Raw genomic sequence first — 23,147 nt, 5'->3', positions numbered from 1 at the left:
GACTTCTTCTTTGCCAATTTAAATACATTTTATTTCCTTTTGTTGTTTGGTTGCTGTTGCTAGAACTTCTAGTACTATATTGAACAACAGTGATGAGAGTGGGCATCCTTGTCATTTTCCTGATCTCAATGGGAAGGCTCTCATCTTTTCCTCATTAAGAATAATATTCATTGTGGGTTTTTCATAGATGGATTTATGAAGTTGAGGAATATTTCCTCTATCCCTATACTCTGAAGAGTTTTAATCATGAAAGGATGCTGTATTTTGTCAAATGCTTTTTCTGAATAAATTGAGGGAACCATGTGGTTTTTCTCTCTTCTCTTATTGATTTGTTCCATCACGTTGATTGATTTGCAAATGCTGAGCCACCCTTGCATCCCAGGGATGAATCCCATTTGGTTATGATTTAATTATTAATTATAATTAATAATAATCATTAATTAATAGTAATGGCCAAACAAATCCATAATAATCATTAATTAATAGTAATGATTATTATTAATTATAATTAATAATGATTATTAATGTACTGTTGGATCCTATTAGCTAGGATCTTGTTGAGGATCTTGACATCCATATTCATCAGGGATATTGGTCTGAAATTCTCCTTTTTGATGGGGTCTTTGCCTGGTTTGGGGATTAAGGTAATGTTGGCTTCATAGAAAGAGTCTGGAAGTTTTCTTATCGTTTCCATTTTAGAAACAGCTGCAGGAGAATAGGTATTATTTCTTCTTTGAATGTTTGGTAAAATTCCACAGGGAATCCTTCAGGTCCTGGATTTTTATTTTTTGAAAGGTTTTTGATCACTGCTTCAATATTGTTACTAGATATTGGTCTATTCAGGTTGTCAATTTCTTCCTGTTTCAGTTTTGGAAGTTTATGTGTTTCCAGAAATGCATCCATTTCTTCTAGGTTGCTTAACTTATTGGCAAATAACTATTGATAGTAATTTCTGAAGATTGTTTATATTTCCTTGGTGTTAGCTGTGATCTATCTCCTTTCATCCATAATTTTATTAACTTGGGTCCTCTCTCTTTTCTTTTGGATTTGTTTGGCCAGTGGTTTATCAATCTTATTAAATCTTTCAGAGAACCAGCTTCTAGTTTTGTTGATGTGTTCTACTGTATCTCTAGTTTCTAACTCATTGATCTCTGCTCTAATCTTTTGTGTGTAGGGTTGGCTTAATTTGTTGTTGATTTTCCAGTTCTTTAAAGTGTAAAGAGAGTTGGTGTATTCAGGATTTTTCAATTTTTTTTGAGTGAGGCTTGGATGGCTATGTATTTCCCCCTTAGGACCTCTTTTGCCATATCTCATAGGTTTTGGACGGATGTGTCTTCATTCTCATTGGTTTCCATGAATTGTTTAAGTTCTTTGATTTCCTGGTTGTTCTGAACAGTCTTGGGCAGGATGGTCTTTAGCTTCCAAGTGTTTGGATTCCTTCTAATCTTTTTCTTGTGGTTGAGATTCCAGTTTCAAAGCACTGTGGTCTAAGAATATGCAGGGAATAATCTCAATCTTTTGGTATCAGTTGAGCCCTGATTTGTGACCTAGTATGTGGTCTATTCTGGAAAAAGTTTCATGTGTGCTTGAGAAGAATGAGTATTCTGTTGTTTTAGGGTGGAATGTTCTGGTCCATCTGGTCCAGTGTGTCATTCAAAGTTCTTTTTTCTTTGCTGATTTTCTGCTTGGATGATCTGTCTATTGCTGAGAGTGGTGCATTAAGATCCTCTACAATAATGTATTCTTATCAATACGACTCTTTATTTTGATTAACAGTTGGCTTATGTATTTGTTTGCGTCCATATTGGGGGCATAAATGTTTATAGTGGTTAGATATTCTTGGTGGATAGACCCTTTAAAATAGTGTCCTTCTGTATCTCTGACTACAGTCTTTCATTTAAAATCTAATTTATCTGATATGAGAATCACTACCCCAGCTTTTGAGGCCCGTTGGCATGAGAGATTCTTCTCCATCCCTTCACTTTCAGTCTGGATGTATCTTTAGGTTCCAGATGGGTCTCTTGTAGACAGCATATTAGATGGGTCCTGTCATTTTATCCAATCTGCAACCTTGTGTCATTTTATAGGAGCATTTAGGCCATTCATGTTGAGAGTGGTTATTGAAAGATATGTTTTTACTGATGTCATGTTGCCTGCAAAGTCCTTGTTTCTATAGATTGTCTCTGTAAATTTCTGGTCTCTGCCACTCTTAGGTTCTTTCTTCTTTTATAGAACCCCCCTTAGTATTTCTTGTAGTGCTGGCTTGTGGTCACATACTCTTTTAAACCTTGCCGGTCTTGGAAGCTCTTCTTCTCTCTGTCCATTTTGAATGTCAACCTTGCTGGACAAAATATTTTTGGCTGCATATTCTTCTCATTTAGTGCCCTGAGTATGTTTTACCAGCCCTTTCTGGCTTGCCAAGTTTCTGTGGACAGGTCTGATGTTATTCTGATGGACCTTCTTCTGTACATAAGGAATCTCTTCCCCCAGTTCCTGTCAGAATGTCTCGTCTAAAATTATGATTTGTCAGTTTCACTATCAAGTGCCTTGAGGTCTTTCTAGATTCATTAATCCTGGGGGGTGTTCTTTCTGCCTCTAGGACACAAACACTTCTTCCATTCCCCAGACTGGGAAAATTTGTGCAACTATATTTTCCAGTCTTCTCTCTTTCTCCACCCCCTCAGGGATCCCAATAATTCAGATGTTGGAACGTTTTATGGTGTCATTTATTTCCCTAATTTTGTTTTCATGGCTTCTAAGCTGGTTGTTCCATCCCTTCTCCTGATCCTTTTTCTCTATCAGTTTGTTCTCTAGATCATTAATTCTATCTTCTGCCTTAGTTGCCCTGGCTGTTAGAGTATTTAGATCAGATTGGATCTCACTGAAAGCATTTTTATGTTTTGTCAGGTCAACTCTCACTTTTGCCCTTAGAGATTCTATGTTGCCACTAATGATCTCCAACCTAGCCATTTCCTGGATAATTATTACCCTGAAATCTATTTCTGACATATTGTTTATATCTATATCCAATAGTTCTCTGGGAGAGGTCACAGTCTCTGAATTTTTCCTTTGTTGTGTATTCTTCCTCTTAGTCATTTTGGTAAGAGACAGTTGAGAGGAAGTATGGCTGAAAATATCAACCACAATCCAGGCAAAGTGCACTCTGGAAAGTTTCAGAGTAATTGGAAGTCACCATCAAAAAGAAAGAAAAAAGAAAAAAAGAGTGTGAAAGAGAAAAAAAAAGAGAGAAGAAAACCAGCCAAAATGAGTCCCAAAAGTAAGATTTATAAGGTACAAAAACAAAAATGAACAAACAAAAGGATCAACAAAATTAAAAGAAAAAAAACCCAGCCAAAAAGACCTGTAAGAATAAGAAAATAGTACAAAAACAAAAACAAATACACAGAAACACTGACAAAAGAATAAGATGGGAAGATGGTTTAAACCCTCGATGTGGGTGAGGAAGTTTATCTCAGTTCTTCCTGGGTGTATCTTGTTATCTTTGTTAATGAACTCAACTTTCCAGAGTGTAAGGACCTGTTTAGCCAGAGGCTTCCATCAAGGTTAAAACAATAACCTTGTCGTTTAACCCTTAAACTGTCCCTGCTCCCCTTCCCCCAGGGGACTTACTTAAAAACAAGTTCCAGAAACCAGCCCCAGGTAACAAAGCCCAGATACAAGGGTGGGTCAGGGCAGGTGGAGACATCCGATCAGTGGGGGGGTTGCATACTGTCTCCCTAGTTACCAAGGAGTATGGGCCCTGCCCTTTGGGAGCCTTTTGGGTGCCAATTCTAACCAAGGTGACAGGCTAGGTCAAATGTCTACAATAGGTTAAATTGTAATTCAATCGGTCACTTATGTGTGACCTAACATGACTATGAAGTTTCCTATGTGTGTTACAATCTCATTGGCCACCTGTGTGTGCCAGGCCTGACCGCATGGCCTTTGCCCTTAAAAGCTAGTCTTTGAAACAGAGAAAGGTCGCCCTTTCTTGTAAGAGGTGTGTCCCCGAACATTCGGTCTGATTCTTGATGCTTGGTGTGGAATAAAGCTTTGCTTGATCTTTGCTTTATATCAGTCTTGCTCCTTTAATCATGGACCCATTTTGGGGGGGACCTATCACAGAGATACAGGGAAATTAATACTGGTTTACGTATAGGTGCAGTATTGAATAGGGAAAAAGGAGTACCTTGAAGCTTAAATCTATCTATCATCTATCTATCTATCTATCTATCTATCAATCATCTATCTATCTAAAAGAAAAAGATAAAGAAAACATAAGTATATGTATGAAAATAGTTCAAGTTAAAAAGTTATTATGGAATATGTTGTATTAAACGTCTACTCATAATGGTATATAGGTTTAAAAAAAATTAAAAAACAAGAATCATGAGAACGAATTAAAAAAAAAAAGTTGTATCTCAGAGTCCACAGTCTCTCATGGTTTGTCTCCCCCTCCAATTTCCCCCAACTCCCTTCTCCTTTCCATCCAAAAATAAATAAATAAAGTTATATCTATGAAATATACAGGTTTGGGGGCAGTACCAGGAGCTTAATATATTGTTTTCCCCTGATGTTGGGGTTTTACAGTTTTATGGGGACCCTGTGGTTATTGTCCTCTTGTTCTTTTGGCTTGTCTTCTGGGGGAGGGTCCTGCAGAGTTGTTTTTCAGTCTATCTTGCTTGTGTTGAGTCGCCCTTCCCCCTTATTAAGGCGCTGGGCACTGTGGAAAACGGTTTTTCGGGCTTTTGTTCTTTGGAGGTTTTTGTTTTTTGGAGGCCTTTTGCACCTTTTTGTGAGGGTCAGAGCAAAGAAAACTCTCCACACCAAGACCTTCCCCTTAGAGAGAAGCCTCAGTCTGCTCCCCTTGGGATGGTGCAAAAACACAGACTCTCCCTCTGCAAACTCCACTGAACACTGCAACCTCCCACAGGCAGTGCACACCCCTAGCCACTGTCTCAGTGGTTGCCTGAGGCCCCTGCTTGCCTCTGCACCCCTGTGACACTAAAACTGTGAGCAATACTGATCCAGGAGAGCCAGATCCTGGTTGCTGCTGTGGCCAGGACTGCTGTCTGTATCCCATGTCCATGCCAGATGCACTCAGACCTGGCAGCGGTGCATGTTGCAGAAGGCTGCGGGCCTAGGGACTGCTGGCTGGATCCCATGCTGGGCTCTCTCAGGTGCAGATTGGGGTATGCCCAGACCCAGTGGTGGTCCAGGCCATGGAAGGCTGTGGGCCTAGGAACAGATGACTGGAGCCTCCACTGGGCTCTTTCAGGCTTGGGTGGGTGCCAGCTGTGACCCGCCCTGGGACTGTGGGCTTAGGTCTGTGCCTATGACCACCCCATCCCACCAGTTTCCCCGTAAGACCCTTTGTTCTTTTTGAGTGCTTTTAACCAGTCTCCAAGCTAATGCTGGTCCCCAAGCATAGGGTACTTTTGTAATGGGGTATTACTTTTTAATGGGATGCTTCTGGTGGCTCCCTCCCCCTTCTGTTTATCCTCTGATATTAGTCCAAACACTCTCACTCCTCTGTACCTCTTCACTGATGATCTTCTGCTCCTGTAGAGATCCAGAAGTGTATAATCTTAAATCTCAGGCTGATCTCATGGGTGTCCAGAGTGTTCTGGTAGATATTTAGCTCAATTCAGGGGACTGGTTGAAACAGGGTCTCCTACTTCTTTACTATCTTGTCCCTCTTCAGGTCTACAGTATCTTACCAGAAACCTTGGGACCAGTGTGTTTCAAAATTCAGTTTTTAAGATTCTAGAACTGTCATGTAGAGTATATACTATATATATGTAGTACTCCCAGCAGGGACTAGGGCAGTACTCTTATAGTCAAAAATTAATTAATGATTTTATAGTGAAATGTAGGAAAATTTACACAAAGTGAAATAAAACCTCATGTTTGCTCAGATCAAGATTTAGCTGTCATGGAGGTTCAGATAATTTCTTATTACCAAATGAGTTATGAAAAATTTTAGGTCTCTAGAAAAATTTTGGTTGTCCAAATTCTATATAAGGGAGTGTGGATCTACATCCAGTATGTATCAGTCTTCGCCTGAGGAGGAAATTCTATGGTCATATGAAATCTATAATATTTCTTACTTATCTAGAATTAACTTTTAATAATTTTGGAACAAACTGAGGGTTTTGGTGGGGAGGGAGGTCGGGGGTTGGGTGAGCCTGGTGGTGATATTAAGGAGTGCATGTATCACATGGAGCACTGGGTGAGGTGCATAAACAATGAATTTTGTAATACACACATACACAAAATAAAATTAAATTAAAAAATAATTTTAGAAGGATAGCTATAGTTTCTGAGTTTATTGATACTAAAAATAACTGACTAATGTTAAGGAGCTTTTCCCCCCTATATTTTCATCTATGAGTTTCATGGTTTCAGGTCTTACATTTAAATCTTTAATCCATTTCAGGTTAATTTTTGTGAGTTCTTTTACATGTGAATATCCAGTTTTCCCAGAACCATTTACTGAAGAGACTTTAATTTCTTCTTTGAGTATTCCTGGCTCCCTCATCAAATGTTACTGTGCTATACTGCAATTTTATGAACTAACATAATACAAATTATATCAGTTAAGGACTTCACCACCTATTTAATAATTTTTATTCACTTAGTCAAAGAAAAGTTCTCAAGTAAAAAATTAAATTTGCTATTTGGAAATTCATAAAAGGCCTTTCAAATTTAAATAGAAAAGAAAGTCATAACTCTTGAGTCATGGCATCTAAACTTTTAACATTATAGCAAATGAATTATCAAGCAATTTGTATAATACAGCCAAATTTCAATTATTTATAGTAATTCAGAAAATGAAATTAGTTACTTGTGACTTTGGGACCCATTCTGTGATTTTTTTTTTAAATTTTCTAAAAGATTTGCCTTCCTGATATGCTTTTCAAATTTAAGTGGAGTAAACTTTCATTAGGCACTATTTTGAATTATCTATATCTTGCCTCCAATTCAGATGGACACCTTCATTTAAGTATTTTCTACTGTCTGAACAAGGTGAGGCCACATAATTATACTCACCTCTACCCTGGAACTTCCCAACATTGCATCACAGCTTATAAATATCATCTATAGTATCTTACCTTTATGTAGTGCTTTTACAATTGCAAAGAAATTTATAAAGCTATGCCAGAGCCAGCATTGAACCTGGTCTCCTAATAAGTAATCTAATACAATACTTTATTAACTGTATCACATTGTCTCTCCAGACATAAAGGGCATAAGATGATATTTTAAGGATGTTCACTCCTTATATACTTTATGCTATATTCGGAATCCCATGGGACATGACTGACAGACATGTCTAATATGGAAAATGGACTTTCTGAGGAGCAGGATGTGGGTCCTGGGTAGCTAGAAGTAAGTGTCATTATATTAAGGAAGTATTAGGGATGTAGAAGAAGAAAGGTCCTAAAGATATTGATATAGGGGCTCGCATTTAATGGGACAAACACTGGGTATCAAGGGGTGACCACATTTGAAGTATTTAAGATACTTCACATTGGGAGAATATGGAAGAAGTGTAAGGACCTATTTAGCCAGAGGCTTCCAGCCAGGTTAAACAATAACCTTGTTGTTTAACCCTTAAACTGTCCCTGTGCCCCTTCCCCCAAGGGATTTGCTCAAAAACAAGTCCCGGAAACCAGCCCCAGGTAACAAAGCCCAAATACAAGGGTGGGTCAAGCCAGGTGGAGACATTCGACCAGTGGGGGAATGCACACTGTCTCCCTAGTTACCAAGGAGTATGGGCCCCACCCTTTGGGCACCTTTTGGGTGCCCATTCTGACCAAGGTGATAGGCTAATTCAAGTATCTACTCAGGTAAGTTGTAATTCAATTGGTCACCTAGCATGACTGTGCAGCTTTCTTTCTGTGTTACAATTTCATTGGCCACCTGTGGGTGGCCAGGCCCAACTGCATGGCCTTTGCCCTTAAAAGCTAGTCTGTGAAGCAGAGAGAGGTCGCCCTCTCTGTAAGAGGCGCGGCCTGGCCAGTCTGTTTGATTCTTGATGCTTGGCACGAAATAAAGCTTTGCTTGACCTTTGCTTTGTATCAGTCTTCCTCCTTTAATCACGGACCCATTATTGAGGGACCTAACAGAAGGTATACTTTGATGTTTGCAGCAGCTGAAAGTGTGGTGTGATGGTTGTGGTCTCGGATGGGAAATATAAATATGGCATGGCCTCGGGGACTCTGTGGGAGAGAATGCTAACTGGGGTGAAAGGTCCATCTTAAGCTTATTTAAGGACTGTTGTCATTTCCTATGTCTCTATCTTGCCTGACGTCTGAAGGTAGTGTCTCAACATGGCTTATAAGGAAATTCTCACAAGTAATTTCATCATAGCAACAGCATTTCTGGTGAATACATGGGAAGTGGCCTGGAACTCTTCCTGTAGTTCTGCCACTGAGAGAGCCAGACTGTGACTGAGAGGAACTACATAAATGAATCACTCATCTTTCATTTCTTTCCCAAACACCTATTTCACCAAGGTTTCTTCTCACTGCTTATTACCCTTGATTTATCTGTGGCATTTGACTTGGAACCACATCATTCTCTGAAACAATTCTTCCCTTATTTTCATGTCACCAGTTTCCTTAGGTCCTTGTTTTTCTCTGATCATCCATCTCTGTTACTCTGTTAGTTTTTCCTTGTCTGACTGCTCCTAAAATGTTGGTGTAGTGCAGGATTTGTCCTTTGCCTTTTCCTTTCACTTTAGACTTTGTTTCTGGGCAATCTTGCCTGCTCCAATGACTTCAATCATCTTTTTGTATGTTGATGACTCCCAAAAAGTAACTCTACCTTAGGTCTCTCTCCTGAGTTTTGTGTCTGTTGCTCTTTCTCCACAAGGTATTTTCACTTCAGTTAGCTTCAGACATCTCTATATCTACTTATGGAGAGTGTCCAGGATTCTGGACATCTCTACCCGGTTGACCTATACTTACCCCAAATCCAAAAAATACTCATAAAAAAAAATATTTATTTTTCTCTACCCACAGTACTTTCCTCCTGAAATTTTCAATCTATCTTGAAAAACAGTACCACTTTCTACCACTGTCTGCCCAAATCTTGTCATCCTGAAAGCTGAGAATCATCTATTTTTCCCTTTCTGTCCATCCCTCAATTTATTTGGTCTGTAATTAAATCTTATTGATTTCAGTTTCTGAATGTATCTGACCTTTAGTCCTTCTTTTCCATTCTATTGTCTTAGGTCAGGCCTTCATTCTCAGTCCCCTATATGAATGCCGTAGACCTCTAACCAGTTTTGGTTTCTATTCTTGCTCCCTCACTCTATCTTTATGCCGCCATCCATGTGATCTCTCTAAAATAAAAATATCGTGTTATTCCCCAATTGAATGTTTTCAATGGTTGCTTACTGCCCATAGGATAAATTTGAAGTTCTGTCACTGTAACTTTAGAAGATATTCTATGGATAGGCCCAAGTTAAGGGGTGTGACCTTTAATTATTTATATGCCCAATTATTGCCAGGTAGGGATATGTGCCCAGTGTTGCTAGATTTTCTGATTTTTCAAGAGATTCAGATTTTTATGCACAATCTTCTAATTTTAAAATAGTTCCTCAATTAAAAAAATACCATAGTACTCTTTAGGCCAAATCAAAAGTTTCTGCTGGATGGATCTGTCCCAAAGCTCCCATATTGTGACTTCTGGCTAGATACATAAGGAAACTGGATTGTCAGAGCAGGGAAAGTGTTGATGGATTTAGGGGAGAGGAATAGCAGAGGAAGATGGCCTGACTCTGGAAGTAGCTTCCTGGAAACTAGAAAGGGAATGAGTTTGGGGAGGGGCTTTTCTCTATTTTTTAAGTCCTGTATTTTGTTGGTCCTAGAGATGAAGTACTCTGGTGGTGACCTAAACTCATATGGAGGCTGATTGTGTATATATATCTCTAGTGGGTAAATATTGAGTTTTTTGGCTTTGTGATTGTGTCAGATCCTGCTAGCCCAAAGGAAGAGGAGAAGGAACTAAAACAAGCTTTTATTTTATTTATTTATTTTTGCTTTATTGCTTAGGGTCTTAGAGCAGTGGTGGAAGGGGCAGAGGTAGAGAATCTCAAGCAGACTTCCTGCTGAGCACAGAAACTGCTGTGGGGCTCAACCTCATGACCTCAGGTTGAGACCTGATCTCAACCTCAGGTCTGAGATCATGACCTGAGCAGAAACCATGAGTCAGACACTTAACTGAATGAGCCACCCAGCCGCCCCCTCGGATAATTTTCAGGATCAAAGATATAGCTCTTTCGTCTTAGAGCTATGGCTACTACCTGACTTTATTTACCCTTCAATTTATGCCCAATTCTTTGAGTTTGCAACTGGATAGACTTGAGGATCATTTGATCAATTCTGTTTTATTTGGGGCATGGATTATTCAAATATCTTCACTCTTACTGTTCTCTCCTTTTTCAGAAGTTGCAAGTCAAGACCACAACTTGATACATCAAAGGTGTATATTTTATATGCAATAAATGTTGGATAAAAGAAGATCATTTAAAATTTTATTAATCTAGGAAAAAGATTTTGGGACTAGTTGGAATAAGGTGTGGGTAGTGAGAAGGGATCGATATGAAGGACTATGTATGTTTATCACTGTTAAAGGGTTTAAATTACTTAAACCATTCTTGTCCTGAGATTTATTAGATAAGCAAATGTTGGCTATGTATAGTCTGTTTAAAAACAAACGCTGCTGTATTACAAACTTATGAGCTATCTCTTCTAATTTCAGCTCTTGTATTCTTAGTAGCTTTTGCCAAGGTAGCATGTATGAACATCAGAATAAGAATTTGATAACAGATAAAAATAGTTTGTAAAACAATCAGAAATGTTAAGTCCTTACTTCTCAACTTGGGAGATTTTACCACAGCCTTGCTTGCTGAACTGTTCATCTTTGCAAGAGAGATTTTGGTGGTTGAATACTTCATTTTAGTCTTCATTTTTCAGGCTTCTGTGGATTAAAATGTAATATTAGTTCAAATGCCTCAACTTTAAAATAAACAGAAACAACTGTGGCTGACTCAAAATAACATTAATAACATAGCCACATAAAGAAAACAATTATTTCAGTAAAATTTTAATTTAGTTTCTGAAAATATATCCATATTGAAATGTAGTCAGAGGACAAAAAGAGCTACAAAGAAATATTAAACTTTACATAGTGGAAAAAAAAACTTTACATAGTGGGTTATTGTTGGTAATATTGATATTAGGATTCTGAAATATTTTTACTATATTATAAAACAGAGCAAATAAGTAGATGTGTTGATACTGTAGGATTTTTACTGCAAGGGAAAGGAGATACAAATAAAAAAATATAAAAGGCCACGGGAAAATCTCTGTAATGTTAAATCTGAATCAGTACTATCAGTGTGCCCCTATCTTAGATTCTAAATACTTTTTCCTCTAAAAGGAACCAGGACTCTCTAGGTTTGGGCTGAGAATGTAAAGCGAATATGGAATATTCAGTTCTGCCAGAAAGCAGTTGGTCATTCAAAAACTTGTGAGTTTGTGTCAAAAGAACACAGGATCCCCTTCAAAGGGTTTCTCACTGGCCAAATTTGGCACAATTTGAGCATCAGAAAGAATGGTAATTCTTTTGGTAATTCACTATAAAGCATTTAATGCAAAATGAAACCCACCAGTCCATAACATTCCTTAAGAATGAATGAACAAGGGATTTATTCATTACAGAATGAATGATAGAGTTAGAAAAACCCTCAGTGTAATACTTGATACAAGCAAGGATCATCAATGTATGCTGTGCCTTGAATGTCAAGCTGGGTCAGAGTACCTTATTGAAAGAATATTGCGTTTTCTCTTATAAACTGCAGAAAACTCCATTTTCATTCAGTAGGGTACCATTGTCTGGCTTCATCATCAAGGTAAGGTGGTGGTGCTTTGATTTGTGAAGGGAGCAGGACTTCTCCAGCCTTAAATTCTCCCTTACGTTGCTTGAAATTCTACTAATAGTTTACTCCTACTTGCATTAAGCCTTGCCTTCTTTTTCCTAGATTAAAAAAAAAATTGGTGTATTCCAGAGGTGATTGCTATTTGAATCTCTTACAAACTTTATATGAATCAGCTCTTCTAGCAGGGTAAGGGATGAGCATTTGGTTACTATGTTGGAGGACTCCATGAAAGATAAACTTCACGCAACTTTATTTTTGTTTCTGAACAACCTTGAATGGACTGAAATTCCAAATTTTCTTGTTTAGATGGAACTAGAATCTTATACACAACCATCCTATTTACAACTGGCTTCATGAGCAAGAATCTTCAAAGGTAGAAAAACACTTAGGAGCAGAGAAACTTAGATGTCATTTGTCATTTTCCTGAGTCTCTAAATCTATGGATGAGTAGGCTAAGACTGAAGGGAAGTGCCTTGCTCAGGATCACAAAAACAAAACTGGGGCGAGAATCTAGTCTACCGATATCCATCTTTATGCCAGAGCTTCTGCACCATGTCTCCTCTCTCCCTCTTTCAATTGTAGGAAGAATATAATCAGAACTGGCAATTTAACTTCAAATGCTTGGCCAGTTGTCCAACTTCTTTAGAAACAATGAATTTCTAAATATGATAGTTAATATGTAATAATAACATGTGCAGTTAGGTAATCTTACTGTAGTTAAATTTTAAATTTTCAGAAAATAGTTCAAATAATACCCTGCACACAGTAGGTATCCAGGTAGCACTTTACTGATAACATGAAAATTGTAATGCTGGATTGTTGTTTTTGTTTGTTTCTCTGTTTCCTTTTTTTATCCAAAAATCTTTATGTCCCAGAAAAAAAGTTCTCCTGGATGGATATTAACCACCCCCTAACCAAAAAACTGTTGCATTTTCAAATAAATCTGGGAAGTGTTCCTATGTATATTATTCAAACTCTTTTGAAGTCAGAACCACATTAGCATAGTAAAATTGTTGACAGTCTTTTGTTGGAGATTCATGGGTACTTTTGTTTAATTATTTTTGGAAATTATTTGATCTTGTAACTTTCCCCACTACTTCTATTAACACCCCTGTTAACATGGACTATCTATTATCATGGTCTAATTTGAGATAACACATTTGGAGGAATTCTGCTCTAAACCAAAGTTAGCGTTCTGATTTAAGCAACATAGATAAGAAACTGAAATACCACATTTACAATGGAGTGATTGACACAGAAAAAGTCAGCTGCTTTTTAAGAATCAAATGATAAGGGGCATGTGGGTGGCTCAGTGGGTTAAAGCCTCTGCCTTCAGCTCAGGTCCTGTTCCCAGGGTCCTGGGACCGAGCCCTGCTTACAGCTTTCTGCTCAGCCGGGAGCTTGTTTTTCCCTCTCTCTTTGCCTGCCTCTCTGCCTACTTGTGATTTCTGTCTGTCAAATAAGTAAATAAAATCTTAAAAAAAAAAGAATCAAATGATAAATCAAAAGCATAGTCAGAAAAAAGGATAGTCAGGAAATATTTCCAAATCCTATTCTAAAAAAACAAAGTGTTTTCTTTCTCTTTCTTTCTTTCTTCCTTCCTTTCTTTCTTTCTTTCTTTCTTTCTTTCTTTCTTTCTTTCTTTCTTTCTTTTTAGCGAAGTGTTTTCTTTAAACAGTCTACAAATCATTTGCTTTAAAAAATATAATCACGGGGTGCCTGAGTGGCTCAGTGGGTTAAAGCCTCTGCCTTCTGCTCAGGTCACAATCCCAGAGTCCTGGGATCAAGTCCTACATTAGGCTCCCTGCTCAGCAGGGAGCCTGCTTCCCCCCACCCACTTCTGCCTACCTCTCTACCTACTTGTGATCTCTGTCTGTCAAATAAGTAAACAAAAATCTTAAAAAAAATACAATCACTCTTCACCATTTTTTCAGACTTGAAATTTATTCTCTACTCTCCTATTTTTAAGTCAGAAATATTTCAGAATATATACCAGTATAAAAATCACTAGTTCTTTCATGCTGCTTTTCCCAATAATATAAGCAAATATTCTTGCACACTGGTTCTGATACCTTACCTTAGTTATGAACGTGAAAGGCTCATCTCAAATAATGAAGTTTCTTGTTGTCAGCATTTTGGTAGTGGTTGATGCTATATTCCAACTCTACTTATATACGCACTTGGATTAAGCAATATTGGGTGGCAGTGTTTGATGAATGAGGCAATGCAAATAGCACCAGTTGAATGGATTAGATTGAGTGGGAGTATGCCTTATTCCCACAGCCAAATCCTAAACAGACCTTTTAGATTATTTTAACTGTAGCACTTCCAAAGAGATACTCAGTTAATCTTTAATTTTTATGAAAGCTCTATGACATGGGCCCTAGGTACTGTTTATTGCTCAAAATAAAGCATACAAGGGCAAAGACTTTCATTGCCTTTCTCTTTTCTACTGGGAAGTCAAAAACTTCAGATAATCTTTTTCTGATTGTAAAAATAATGTATGGGTGCTCAGAAAACGGTTAAATGATAGGAAAGCATGTATGCTATATTTCCTGACATTCTTTTTCCAATACAGAAATACTATGCATATCTATTTTTCATAAGAAAGAGAATCCACTGCAAGTATTATTTTGTAAGTTACTTTTTTGATTTTCCAATTAATGTAACAAATATTCTTTTATAGGAGGCTTTATAAAACCCTCAATCATGTAAGTATAGCATAACAAATCTTTTATTGATTAACACTTTGACTATTTCTGTTTTTCTCCTTTCTTTTCTTTTATTTCTAAAATTACCACTGTTGCAACAACTGACACCTGTGTGTGTGTGTGTGTGTGTGTGTGTGTGTCTGTTGTGATTCCTGGTGAACTTTTGCATGTTCACTGGTAGCACAAATTCCTAGTAGCAAGATTGCAGAACCAAAGAGTTTGTGCACCTTATATATTGATAAAATATTACTCTATTGAATTTCTAAAAGTTTGTATTGATTTATAGGTTTTTAATGATCCAGGGAATGTTCTTTTCACCATAGCCTTAACAACAATGGGTGTCATCACCTTTAAAATGTTTGCTTTTCTAGTGGAATTTAAGAAACAAAACAAATGAGCCAAGGCGGGGAAACAGAGACAAACCAAGAAACATATTCTTAATTATAGAGAACAAACAATGGTTACCAGAAGGGAGGTGGGTTGGGGGATGGGTTAAATAGTTAATGGGGATTAAGGACACCACTTGTCATGATAAGAACAGGGTGATATATGGAAGTGTTGAACCACTGTATTGTACACCTGAAACTAATCCTATACTGTATGTTAACTAACTGGATTTAAATAAATAAAAATTTTTAAAAATTTGCCTTTCTAAAGAGTGGAAAAATATCTCATGGTTTTGAATTTTATTATATTTAGTGAAATTAAGCATCTTTAAAAATATATTTATTGTCAGTTTCTATAAATTATTGATTTATATGACTTCTTTATGAATTAAGAAATGAAACATGTGTTATCTGTGTTGAAAAATTTTCCCCAGTACCATTTGTCCTTAGATAAATGGCATTTTTTTGATAATATATAAATTTTCAAATCTCATGTGGTCAAATTTAATTATTGTTTTAGAATTTCTGGATTTTGTGTTCTGTTTCAAAAGACCTCCCCTCCTCTAAAATTATAAATAAATTTATCACACCATTTTCTAAAATTGTATTGTCTACTACTTCATACCTAAATCATTGACCCACTATCATTTTTAGTATATAAAGAATAGGATTTTTTCCCTTCCAGTGCTTATCTCAACTACACATGTAATCCAATTTAGACAAAGTGAAGTTTCATATGTTTTGTTGGGACTAGCATGCAAAGGGCTGTAAATGCAGCAATAAGGAGTTGGAATTTCATTCTGTAGTCAACAGGAATCTTTTAAAAGTTTTTTATGCAAGTGAGAAGTATTATAAAAAATGTGCTTTGTGAATGTAATTTATGGTTGTGTGAAAGAATATCTGAAGGAATGAAAGAAGAGAAAGACAGGAAACAGAGCCCAGTCAGAGGGCCAATTGAAATACCCAGGCAAAAAAGCAGTGAGGGCAGGTACTAGGGCAATGTTAGGCCAGTAAGGAGCAGATGAAGGTGATGAGTCCTGCTGGCATTTCATAGAGTCCTTAAATATTAGAGTGAGAAAGGGCCCCAGAGATCTCTGTTCCAGTTCCACTAAGTCACTTAGCTAGTTAGTGGCTGAATCAGGATTAGAACCCAAGTTTCACTCTCAGCTCAGGGTTGTGTCCACCACAGAGCCTCCACAACTCTTTTTGGTAGTGTTTGTATCAGCTCTGGACGGGGGAAGTGAAGAGATGAAGGGAAGTGAGGGGGCTGTCAGTGGTTCAGAGTAGGAAACTCATGTGCAGTGTTCTTTTTCAGGCACAGGTAATGAATCTGACATGGGGCAGATGGAGTTTGAGATACTTGAGGAACAAATATGGAAATTTCAGCACTGAGCTGGAATTAAGTTATGGGTGGGTAGGGGAGGCCAGAAGTAGCAATCTGGATTTGCTACATGTGGATTTCATTTGTTACAGCATGAGAATTGATGATGTAGGAACAAATGAGATTGTCTCAGTTGAGTGTGGAATAGGAAGAGCAGGCTATGTCTAGATGGAACTATAGGGAATACATTTAAGAGGTGGGAGAAGCTAAGGAGTTAGCAAAGAAGACCAGAAAGAACACTAGAAAAAAGAAGAAGTCATATATTATGAAGGCTTAAAGAGAAAACCATCTCAAAAAGGAACATATGGTAGATGATCACTACAGAGACGTAGGTGGAGATTAGAGACCTTGGAAAGAGTCCAGTAAACATGGGAATCTCCAAGAAACTGCAGTGGATTGCACAGTGGAGAGGAGGAACTGAGAATTCTTCAAGAAATACAATAATGAAAGGGAAACAAAGAGAAAATTGTATCTTGACAGTACCGTGGAGAATGGAAAATACTGCTTACTTGTTAGATGACCTTGGGCAAGTTACTTGATACTTCTAAGCTCTCAGTTTCCTCAGAATAATTTTCTTTATAGTAATAAATGAGCCATTCAGTGGCTCATTGAAAGAATTATATGAGAAGTTATATTTTAAACACTTAGCACAGAAGCTGGCACATAGTGGGAACTTAATACATGTTTTTATTATTATTATTGATTTTTTTTATTGGAATATGGCCCTCTTAGGCTTGTTTCACTATAGAGAGAAAAGGGGAATGAAAAGGAGAGGACTGGTGTAATAAAGTCCCAGAGGAGACAGAGAGAGGGGAAAGAATACTAGTGGAATGTTTGGCTTTAAAAAGGAGGATGTATAATTCTTTAGAAGAAGAGGAAGAGCAATAGAATGGGAGAGATTATGGCATTTTAAGGGACATGAACTTGATAGTCTTGTAAAAGTGGCCTGAAATCTTCATAAAGTAGGTTGTGAGAAGAGTTATAGAAATTAAGAGAAATAAGCATGAGTTTTAATTTTTGAGGGTAAGCGGTTCCTTGGAGAATGCAAAAAAAAAAATTTACAAGGAATGGGGAATTACTGTTTATGGATATTGAGTTTCAGTTTTATTTTTTATTTTATTTTTTAAATTTTATTTTATTTTTTTTATTTTATTTTTTTTAAAGATTTTATTTATTTATTTGAGAGAGAGAGAGATCACAAGTAGGCAGAGAGGCAGGCAGAGAGAGAGGAAGAGAAGCAGGCTCCCTGCTGAGCAGACAGCCCGATGTGGGACTCGATTCCAGGACCCTGAGATCATGACCCCAGCCGAAGGCAGCGGCCCAACCCACTGAGCCACCCAGGCACCCATAAATTTTATTTTATTAATTTTATTTTTTATTTATTTATTTTTAAGACTTATTTATTTATTTATTTGACAGACAGAGATCACAGTAGGCGGAGAGGCAGGCAGAGAGAGAGAGCAGGAATCAGGCTCCCCACTGAGCAGAGAGCCCGACGCGGAGCTCGATCCCAGGACCCTGGGATCATGACCTGAGCCGAAAGCAGAGGCTTTAACTCACTAAGCCACCCAGGTGCCCCTTAATTTTATTTTTTAAAAGATTTTATGTATTTATTTGTCAGAGAGAAGGAGAGCACAAGCAGGGAGAGCAGCAGGCTCCCAGCTGAGCAGGGAGCCCAATGCAGGACTCCATCCTAGAACCCTGGGATCATGACCTAAGCTGAAGGCCGACATTTACCTGACTGAGCCACCCAGGTATCCCCGAGTTTCAGTTTTAGAAGATGAAAAAATATTTGGACATGGGTTGTGGTAATGGTTACTCAATAATATGAATGTACTTCATACCACTACACTATATCCATAAAATTGTTAAAATGATAAATCTTAACACAATTTAAAAAATGATTTTAAAAAAGATTACAAAATGGGAGTGAGAATAATGAGAAAGATGAGGTTGGTTGTAAAGGAATTCTAATGTTCCCTATCTTGGAGGTTAGAAAAGTTCTGATGCTAATGGTTATCACAATTAGGTTTTGTGGGTGAACTGTGGAAGAGAATTAAAGAGTCATCAAAACAGGCAATGGAGTTACCAAGATTGATATCAGCAGAGGCAACATTAACTAGAAAAGAACACGAGGGTCTCTGTCAACATGAATGGAAAGAAATTAACATAAGTAGAAAATGAGAATGTGCCACTTCTCTGTTGGCCCTGGGAGATGGGCATACACAAGGAAAATGGTTGGGTTTTGAGGATAGTGGTATTACCAGGGGAAAGCCACATTTTAGATGATAAAAGGAAATAGAAGAAGATTTTTAAGAAAAAAGGAGGGAGATGTTCCAGGTGAAATGTTACACATTTAAGCCACAAAAAACAAAAAACCCAAACAACTTGGAAGATTTTAATCTATCAAGAAGTAATATCTTACATAGAAATTCATTAGTTGATGATTCACATCTGAACAACAACAAAAAATGTGTGAAGTATAATCATTTCCACAGTTGCAATGTGTTTTAGTCTCTGCCCCAGGAAGGCTTCCAGAAACTTACATTCAACAAATATCAAGTGTACATAACTTGCCAAGGACAATGTATTCCAACAGCATTAATTACTTTCTAGGCATCAAAGTGTTCATGGGACACTGCATGAAAATTTTCATTTCACTTTGTCTTATTATCTACATCTGATCAACTGGAAAATCTGTTATTAAATCACTAACCATCTCTCATATGTCAGGCAATGTCCTTTGATTAACAGTTTCCCTCTTTTAAAATACTGATACCCTTTATCATGTTAAACATGGTGGTCTTTCTTTCCTTATTGTGAATTTTACTTCGAAAATAAATTCATTTAATTAGACTGATTTCCCGTTTGGAGGCTTCTTGTTAACATGCAGAGTTTGTAAGAAATTTTTATTAAAATACATGCTAATTATGGAAAATTTGGAATATAAAATATTTGATGCCCTAGAAAGTAATTAAATGCTTTGGAAAGAAAGATACCTAGTAATCATTGTAAGGAAATTCTGCCCTCCTAAGATCCCAAAGTCCCAAATGATGCTGGGTTTACACCCATCTATACTACAACAGAGTGCTGCCTAGTAATGGTAATAGTAACAACTCAAACAATTGTCCAGTGCTGGGCTAAGTGTTGGAGGTATAGTAGTGAACAAAACAAACTTTTTCCTACCCTCCCGGAGTTTACTTTCTTTGGGGAGATATATATGGAGCAAATAATCATACAAATAATTAATTTATAAACAGTGATAAATAAGAACTAGTCTGGTAAAGAAGATAAGGAGTATTACTAAAGTAGTGTGGTCACAGAAGGTGGCATTTATGCTGTACTCTGAGCGTGTGAAAAATCTGTGGAAGAGAGGAGACAGAGGGTGCCTTCTGGGCAGAGAAAACCCTAGGGGCAAGGGCCCTGACAGAACTTGTAGTATTTAGGGAACTAAGCAGGCTAGTGTGGCTGGAACTCAGTGGACAATGAAGAGAGTATAATGTCATGGGGTCGGCGATGGAAGGGAAGAGAAGCCAGCGAGGGCTGGGTCATGAAGGCCAGGGGAGGGAACTCGGATTCTATTCAAAATGCAATGGGAAGCCAAGGAAGTGTTTTAAGTAATATGGGATGTGTCTTGGATTTTGTTTTCAAAAGAGTGCTCTGGCTGCCATATGAGGAACAGATAGAGGGCAATAAGAGGGAAGGAATGAAATCAATGAGGAGTCTGCATTAGTTCAGTGGTGGTGGTGATGATGATAATAGTGATGGCAGTTACAGTGTCTTGGCCATCTATCTCTAATTGTTACCATGACCCTGGCATTTGAGTATGATTGCCTTCATTTTAGAAGTAAGGAAATAGAGATTGAGAGATTAAATAAATGTCTTAGTAAGTAGCAAAGCTAGGATCTGAACTCAAGTCCATCTTGTTCTTTCTCTTAATCCATGGGGATCATTGGTAGAAAGAGGTATAATTAAATTCCTGAGCCTGAAGGTCCTTTCATCACCTTGTCAAGCTTGCATGTTCTTGCATGGTCAGAAGATCTATGAAGGTACGGTGCAATTTTACAAACCCATTGTTGGGTACTAGAAAATTACTGGAGGAAGAGAGTGTCCTCAAACTTTCCTAGCTGGTAGGAGGGAGAGGAGATGAGGAGTATGATTAAGCTTGGCAATGCTATATGACTTCATTCTGGGAGATTTTATAGGGGAGCAAGAGGGAGACAGTGAGATGGGAGGGTGATCATGTTATCCTCTGTTTCCTTGGGTATACTGGTTTCACTTCTTTCTTGGGGGAGGTCAGAAAAAATGATGTGGAGGAACAGGAGGTTTAAGTTTGGGGAACAATGAGATAGCATTGTCCTTACTCAAACTGAATCACTTCCTGTCTCCGAGTCACTGACACTCTGAAAGTTTCTACATACCCCTTACCTGGACCCAGGAGAGAACATTTCTCCCAGAAAGAGGAAGGAGTATGAAGAAATTTGGCAAATCAATATATGACTCAACCCAAACCCATGTAAGAGGAGGTAGGGATGTTATAAGTATTTAGGAAAACTTTCTTTTGTTCTTCACTTAGCATATGTAAAGTACATCTATGCCTTCCCACAGTTTTCCTGGACTCATGCTTACCCAATCATTTTTATTCACTGGCACTACCTGTCCCTTCAACTTTTCTAACATCACAGAACACCTCCTCTCCCCACTGTACATTTGCACCATTGGACTGCTTGCTGTTCCTCAATTCACGGGACACTTGCACACCTCCACACTTTTGCTCAAGCTTTTCCTCTTGCTAGAGATCCCTTTTCCTCTTTGTCTGTGAATCCTCTATTTAACCCTTAGAGCCCAATTCAAATGCTTTTGTTTCCCTAACCACCCACAATTAAGCAGAATTTATTGCTTCCTTTCTTACTTGCTTATCATATCCAAGTACATACAATTTCACATCTCCTCTGCTGGACTGCTACCTCCTTGGGAACAAAGATTATACCTTAGTCATCTTTGTTTCCCAAGCAATTATTGATAGCAGGCACCCAGTAAATATTGTGTACTTTGTATCTGTCCTTGCAAAATCCCTACATAATAGATTAGGCAAGTATTTCCCACTGAATAGATATGGAGACCCTGTCCAAATCCCAAAGATCTACTGAGTGGTGGAGTTGAGACTGTAAATTGAGCAGTGCAGAATTGGCTGTAATACAAAATGACAGTTTTATATGACTCAGCGAACAGAACTCAGGTCTTCTTGTTCCTGGGTCAATGGCCTTTCTAAATCATTTAAAGAAGCTGACTTTCTGCTTGGCCATGGCCCTGTGGTTTTAGTGTGACCAAACATTTCGAATTGTTCAGTTCAGTGTGTTGTTTTATTCCCCTCTGGTGCCCCTCCTCATGCCTCACATAGTTTTGAACCAAATCTTTAATGATTTTTTTTTTTTTAAGAAGCAAAGTTGGAATGACCTCCAATCCCCAGCTTAGACTCAGGGTTTTCTCCTTCCGTGCAGGGCTGTTCAGCTCTTTAGGTCTTAGTTTCCTCATCTCAAAAATGAAGAGGGTGTATGAAAGCCAGGGTCTTCCTATCCCTTTGACTCTTTCTTGTGCTCCTATACAGGCTCCCACTTCAACCCCTCCCTTCCCCTTTCCCTGGGCTTGCTACTTCAATACTGGCAGCTGCACCAGACCCTTGCCCACAAAAGATGTCATTCTCAGAAAAATGCACAAACTCTGCCTGTGCCTCCCTCCTCTCCTTTCACTGCCTCACAGCACATAGGATGACACAGGGTTAGACAAGGGGAGAATTAAGTAACCTGGAGTCATGTCTTAGGCAAAGGCAGATCTAAAATTCAAGTAAACCATGGACTTGGCTACATTCTGTTTTAGGGCACAATTACAGAGAAAAACGAAGTCTGTAGCATACATACACGGATTTGGAAAACTCTTAAGTGCTAGAGAAACACTAGCACTTAAAAAGAAACACCATGGAACAAACTGGTCCTTGGTTTTAGTTTAATTCTGAAGTTTAAAGTTGAGATCATTTTTTTTTCCTTTACTTACAATTTTTAGAGTAAAACTGGCCAAGTAATATATAAATTATGAATTTTGTAAAAATTTAGTGGAGCATAAAAATTCAATAAGCATATGCAGAGTTAAAATAAAAGCTTTATATGTATAAAATATAAACAAAAGTTTTATTTAAAATAAAAGTTTTATATATATATGTATGTATATATATATGCTTTATATATTTACAACAATTTTGTCAGGGAGGTATTATTATTTTCCCTATTTTATATGAGAAAACTGGGGAACAGAAAGATCAAGTAACTTGCCCAAGGATCCATGGTTAAAACCTGAAGTGCATATGTTTTCAGGATTCATGAGGTGCTCTAGATAGGGGTGGAGGAAGGTAAACTTCTGGGTTTCAGATATTCCTACTATCACCCACACATAGAGCAGAAACTCCATATTCATACTGGGTTTCTGCTTAAAGTTTACTTGGTCAAAAGGTTTTTCTACAAGAAAACAAATTAAAGTTTTGAGAATATGCATAAATCCCTGTCATCTGGATTATTTAACCTTGTAAAGGGAGAGTGAAACTAAAGCCCAGTTCACATACCATCATTGGCAGTCTAGTTGGTGAGTAGATTTAGGAGCACCATAAGGAGTAGAAACCCTGTCTGAAAAAGAAATAATGCAAAGAATCCCAAGAGATTTTTAAA

The 23,147-nt window shown here is 37.8% G+C and overlaps 1 protein-coding gene across 2 annotated transcripts in view; it reads right to left on the bottom strand.

The window, feature by feature from the left end:
- Positions 1 to 23,147, bottom strand: part of IL33 (interleukin 33) — a 46,367-nt gene that overhangs the window by 10,348 nt on the left and 12,872 nt on the right. For both annotated transcript variants that reach the window (XM_047700847.1, XM_047700848.1), the window contains exon 2: positions 10,885 to 10,992. In XM_047700847.1, coding sequence (XP_047556803.1) covers positions 10,885 to 10,981 — 97 coding nt within the window. In that variant the 5' untranslated portion in view covers positions 10,982 to 10,992. The remainder of the gene's footprint in view (positions 1 to 10,884; positions 10,993 to 23,147) is intronic.

Source organism: Lutra lutra, chromosome 13 (genome assembly GCF_902655055.1).
Source record: "Lutra lutra chromosome 13, mLutLut1.2, whole genome shotgun sequence".
NCBI lineage: Eukaryota > Metazoa > Chordata > Mammalia > Carnivora > Mustelidae > Lutra > Lutra lutra.
Note: the sequence above shows the minus strand (reverse complement) of the source record. Positions and strands in the feature narration are given on the sequence as shown.